This window comes from Pterocles gutturalis, unplaced genomic scaffold, assembly GCF_000699245.1.
Source record: "Pterocles gutturalis isolate BGI_N339 unplaced genomic scaffold, ASM69924v1 scaffold39124, whole genome shotgun sequence".
In the NCBI taxonomy this organism is placed as follows: domain Eukaryota; kingdom Metazoa; phylum Chordata; class Aves; order Pterocliformes; family Pteroclidae; genus Pterocles; species Pterocles gutturalis.
In genome coordinates this window covers 21,609-27,543 of record NW_010134613.1, presented here as the reverse complement: position 1 = coordinate 27,543, position 5,935 = coordinate 21,609, and the positions used below count along the sequence as shown (strand labels likewise).

The 5,935-nt window shown below is 44.2% G+C and overlaps 1 protein-coding gene across 1 annotated transcript in view; it reads right to left on the bottom strand.

Annotated features, from left to right (window-relative positions):
* Positions 1–592: 592 nt before the first annotated feature.
* Positions 593–5,935, bottom strand: part of LOC104467754 (rho GTPase-activating protein SYDE2-like) — a gene marked incomplete at its 5' end in the record, with an annotated part of 23,340 nt that continues 17,997 nt past the window's right edge. The window contains 2 exon segments of the mRNA XM_010081644.1: positions 593–1,095; positions 5,867–5,935. The exon segment at positions 5,867–5,935 is cut by the window's right edge and continues 10 nt beyond it. Coding sequence (XP_010079946.1) covers positions 593–1,095; positions 5,867–5,935 — 572 coding nt within the window.

The following is a 5,935-nucleotide window of genomic DNA, read 5'->3' as shown; positions in this document are numbered from 1 at the left end:
TATACATAGATGTATACAAAGGAGGTTAGAAAAATATTTGATTTTTGCTTGTTTAAATAATTATTGAAAAGTGTTAATACAGGAATACATTAATATTTGTACAATTAAAACTTTCTATATAAATATTATATATATATAAAGCATTTTTTGTAGCAGCCATTGCATATATAGTAAAATGAGTCTATGTGACATCCATGCTGCAAAACTCAGGCCAAGCAGCATTCATCCTCTTCTGAGAGGAACATCCTTACCAGAGCCAGGATTTCAGGAATGAAGAGTTCTGCTGCCACTGACAGCAGCGATGTTGCTTTATCTTCTGCCACCGCCTAAGTGCATAGTATTTTTAGGGAGAAATGGCACTATGTGGAATCACCTCAGGGTCTCCAAGCTTGTCTCCAACACCTGAATCAGGCCAACACCTTCTTCTAACAGAAAGGCAGAAATGTAACGGAATGGCTTAAAATCTGTTAACGCAAAGCGGGCCGTGGCCTTAACACAGGGTGTTCAAGGGCACCACCACAACCCCGCACAGCTGTGGGAAGCTGGTGAGGGGCACAGAGGCACTAGAAGGAGGTGTCATGCAGGACAGGATTTAATAACTCATATTTAGCTTATTTTTGTTGAGTTCCCTTTCCAGGTTTCCTATCAGAGTATCAATACTTTCCTGCAGGTCTTTGAGGTTTGCCCTGTGGTCCACAGCGGAGTCTATTGCTTGCATGGTCAGATAGCTCTGAAACGTGTGCTCTGCGGGGATGGGCGGCGGGCGTCTTGCTGGAGCATCCAACTCCTCAGCTTTGCTGCTGTCATCCCCGCTCTCTGTATCTTCCGAAGGGACGTCATCGTAGTCTGCTTCACCCAGGCAGTCTTTCGGGTTTAAGAAGTAGTTTTCCCCACAACTACTCCAGTCTCCAGCGTAGCGGTTGCTCGATGGGCTGTCTAGACCTGCTGGCCTTGGTCTGAGCACCCCAGACATCTCGGTACCGCTCAGATTCAGCATCTGAGGTCTCTGCCTCTTGGGTCTCAGGTAATTCAGGGACGATGGGTGCTCGGGAAATGCATTCAGATGTGCTGGTTCTTTGGCAGGCAAGGGGTGTACTGGAAGAGAGGAGAAGTTAAACCAGTCAGGACTGAATCCATGCTGCAACAAGGGAAGTCCATGACAGATACCCACTGTCCTCCCTCGACGTCACACGCCAACAGCATGCATGAATACATGCAAGCTTACAGCCAACACATTCCACTGTTACATTTTCTGCCACTGTTTGATATAAAATAATTAGATAAACTACTGTAAAAGCTCGGTTTTGAAGAGTCATGCCAGATTCAAACTGCAGCACAGAAGCCTATCTAAAAGTAGAGACTCCTAGAGCACTGATTAAATTCACCACGTGAGTTAATCACCATCCAGCTCTGGGTCAAAGAAAAGCAAACAGCTCAGCTCACACGCTTCATCCAGGCTAAAGGAGTAACAGAAAGCAGGCATAGCAAAAGAGGTTAAAACACAACAAATATACCACCACAGAGAAACACCTAGAGAAGCTGAAGACACACCAAGAGTTGAACTCTCGTGCTTCTCTTTTGCCCTAGTGTTCTGCACTATTAAAAGAAGCTCATTTGCATTAATTTTTCTAAGCAGCCACAACCCCATGTCAGACATACACTCAAACAAGCTTGATGGCAATGTTACCTGAGCTCACGATTATACAGCATAAGTTACTAACAGTCTCCTCCACTGTTACTGGCTTCCTACGGCAAACAGCACAAATATTTTTACTGACCTGTGCCTACTAAACATCCGAGCTGCAAAACTTCTTTTGTTTCATACAGACCATTACCTCTGGTAATTAGAAGCAGAGACTTTCTATTCCCATTTGCCGTTGGAAACGTGGTGCATGCAAACTCATGCAGCCCAGACCCTCATCCACTCCTCGCTGGACTCCTCACACACAGGCACAAAGGGTCAGTCCTGAGATGTGCCCAATGCTTCTCTTTCTGGGTCTGCATTACAGGTCTCTCCAGGGAATTTTAGTCTTACTTAAGTCTTGCACAGTAACATGGAATAACTATCACTGCTTTTCTCCCCGCTCCTTGCTATAACAAAAGCCCTTCTGTTTAGACTATACTCCATTAAGACGAAGGGCCACGGGTTAACAATAACTTGCCAGTATTACATGGTATAACTGAACAAGGACTATTTGTTTTCATTTGGAAAAATACGGAAATTGAAGTATTGCACAACACGTTGATTATCAAGCTATCCTAATCTACAGGAGATTAAATGTAAGGGACCAGACTGCAATCCTTCTGTCAGGTCCAACTGCTGTGTTTACACTGTGTGGTGCTCGCCTGCTCATGTCTCCACATTCCTGTTTTACCTCCCTTGTAGCACAATGTCCTGCACAGACCTTACAAGCTGAGGGATAGCATTCACCTTTCTCTTCAAGGTGAAGGAAAACTCCACTACTGACCCCACGCCTGCCCCTTTATAGCAATGCACACTCCCACAGGCAGAGCTACATCGACCTGCTTGTCTCCCACCGCAGCCGTGCCACAAGCCATCCCCAGGGTTTCACGATCAGCTCCTGCACAGTGTTTGCCCAAACAGCTCTTGGTCTCTCTCTTCTTCCACCCATGTTTCCCACCTCTCCTGCATGGGCTCACCAACCTGCCTGAAAACTTCTTTTCATTTTTGGCGGTCAGCAGCTTTGGGGCTGCCCAGCTGCAGCTGACAAGGGAGAAGAAGCATCCTCAATCACCTCAAGCCCATCATGAAGCTGCAACATACGTCAAACTAACTCTCCTCTTGCTCTTATTTTCAAGCAGAAAAGGTTTCTGTGAGCTGCAGTGAGCGGAGCCTGCAGCCGGCCGCTGCCCAGCGGTGCTGCCCAGAGCGTTACAGCCACAGGGTCAGCGTGTGCTCGTTACAGCCGCAGGGTCAGCTCTCACAGAAGGTGATGCCAGGGCACGGCTGCCATCAGGCCAGCAGAGTACGGACAAAATGTAAACAGCACTGCCACTCGCATCGTCCACAAGCAGCTCTTGATAGGGACATCCCTCCAGGACCTGCGCCCGACTGCACAAGAGCACTGGAAAGCAGCTCCCCCGCTCCATCTCAGGCAGAGCAGCGAGCAATATCTAACGCAAGCAAACTACTGCACATCAGACTTACAGGGGGAGTTGGAAATGAGACAACACAGAGACTATATCTGTCGGGCTTTTCATCTCCAGTACATTAATTGCCTACACTGACTTTTTTCCAAACCCATCCTTCCCGCTGCTGAGAGATAAGGGCAGGCACAGGGGCTGGCTGCTGCTGCAGCCCCCGCACAGCAGCACACCCCACTGACAGCAGCTCTCGCCAGTGAGGTTTGGGGCAGTGGGAAGGAGCCCAGAAATACCCCCTGGTGGAAACTGCTCTAAGAAGAATGAAGAAGTAGCCCATGATGGCCGAAATCACTGTCTCGCCCAGAATATGCTCTATACTAATCAGTATCTGATACACAACAAGAAACATTCAAGATTGCAAGACCTCTGTGGGCTACTCACAAACCTGGCAATTGTGCTGTGCTGCTGAAGTGAGATTACAGGGAACTCCTTTCTTTTGCACTTGCTTCGCTTGTCCTGATACCTCATAGTTTTACCCAAAAAAAGGATTAAACCCTTCCCAATAATTCTTTCTCTCATAATTAAAATAAAAACCAAATCAAAACAGACTCCCAAAAAAACCCACTTTAAAAATTTAAAATAAATCTCTAGATAAAAACTTAACAGTATTACTGGCTAAGTAGAGCAGAGACTGTTTAAGATTACCTGTGTAACAGCAATACAGTGCAGATTTCTATGGTTTTTTTATAATCATAAAAACCTCTTCAATTAACAAGATCATAGATCTTACATAGTTTGATTATGAACTACTAAGTCAAGACTACACCTTCATGTGCCTATACCCTGCACTTTGTCTGCTAGCACACATTCACTTACACCTCATGCCTAGGAATAGACAACAAATCCAGACACTTTTTTTTTTTAATTATTGTATAGACTATGTGAGATATAGGCCTTTGTCAATCCATGCTTACATGTCAGGAACCCTTCCTAGGCCTTCCAGAATAAAATGTTTCAAGAAACACCTAGCTGGGAATGGCAATTTCTCTTTATAATGTTTGCAACGGAAGTAGATGACAGGAGGAAAAAAAAAAAAAAAAAAAAAGAGCCTTTTCCCAAACGCTCTTTAAACGAGCTGGGGAGTATTTTGCAACCCAAATACAGAGCAGCAGAGTCCACCTGGCTGGCTCAAATGTAGCCACAGCATCTGTAATTCAGTACTGCCGAGTCAGGCCCTTCGTGACCCTCCACATTTCCCAGGTGACCCCAAATCTCCCATAAAAAGGAGACTTCCTCCTCTTCAAGTGAAAATAAAATAAATTTAAAATCAAACCCAATCAGACACATTACTCATTTAGAGTAACTGCAGTTCCATTTCATGTTTCAATTGGTGCAGGAATTCAGCAGTCTCCCAACAGCAATTATTGTGTTCTAAAAGGGAACAACCGAGCAGCTGTTCAGATGAGCTGAATGTTCTCTTAGCCTCGAGAATTAAAGGGTTTATGCTGCTCAAGTTTGAGAAGCGGATGTTAAATTATTCAGGTTTTCAAACAGATCAGTTCTCCACACTTAGTCAGACCTCTGCGAAAAACGAAGATACAACAGCACCCACAACGGACCCATCCTCCGCACGGTTAGGTAGCTTACAACTGCTTGGCCATAGGCTATCTGAAAACAAAACTAAACCCATCAGATCCAACATTAAGTTGTTTCACAGTACAACCCTCAAACTCTCCCTGTTTAACTGAAAAGCTGCAATACCTTCATCTGCCCCTACTTTGGGCAGTGCCTGTGCAAGAGAAGGCTGAGGCTCAGCAGCAACACACAGGAATTCACCAGGGGCTGAAACCCAGGGCTCCAGGTGCCACCCTGACTATTCCCACCGGCTTATGCCTCCCCAGGTACCAGGGGAAACATGAACACTGTGCAATCATTTCCCATTTGAAAAACAGATCTTAGCAGAAATAGTTACCTTCACTTCTACTTTGGTAGTTTATTAGGAAGATTAGAAATTCACCTCCCTTCTTATTGAGAATTGACTCCAAATTGTGAAAATGTATGCGACCTTTTAAGTTTGGAAGTGGGAGCTAAAAAGTACTTAGGGTGCTTTGGTTTGGGTTTTGCTGTTTGTTTGGTTTGGGTTTTTTCTTGTGTTTTGTTTTAAAAGTAGTTCTCCTTATTCAAAGCTCTGCAAAAACAACTAGAAGTTGCACAGCTCTTACTGTAAGGATGTTTTAAATTCTGCCAAATTACAAGGGCAGAAATAAAGTAACTCTCTGAGTATCTCAGAGACTAAACAACTAATTAATTCCATACAGTTAATCCTGAATGGTCAAAGCAGGAGAACAGAAGGAAAAAAAAAAACCCCACCAACAAACCAACCAACCAAAACCCAAACAACAAAACATTCCCCAACCCCCCTAATTCAGACATTGAAACCTTACTGTCACTGGTTTTGTTTTTTCTGCTGTTTTTACTCACATAAAGCACTCTTCACCACTTCTTACATTATCCTCAAACTCTGCTGTCTGGTAGGAAAGCAATTAAAATAACAAACTTCCCATTTAAAAAAGTGACCAAAGACAAAGAGTAGATTATAAAATTGTCGTGATTTCTTTAGGTTAACAGGTGATGCCATAGTACCTTGTGTTTTAAAAATCCCAATGCTGCTCAGTCATCCTGTGAATTAACCACTGTCACACAGTAAAAACATACTGCTACAGTTCGACATTTTCCTTTGATCAGATTTGTGAAACAGTACCTGGCCACAACTGCAGTAAATAGTGAAGAACCTCTATGTGCTTCTTGAAGTCCAGGGCACTAGCAAGCT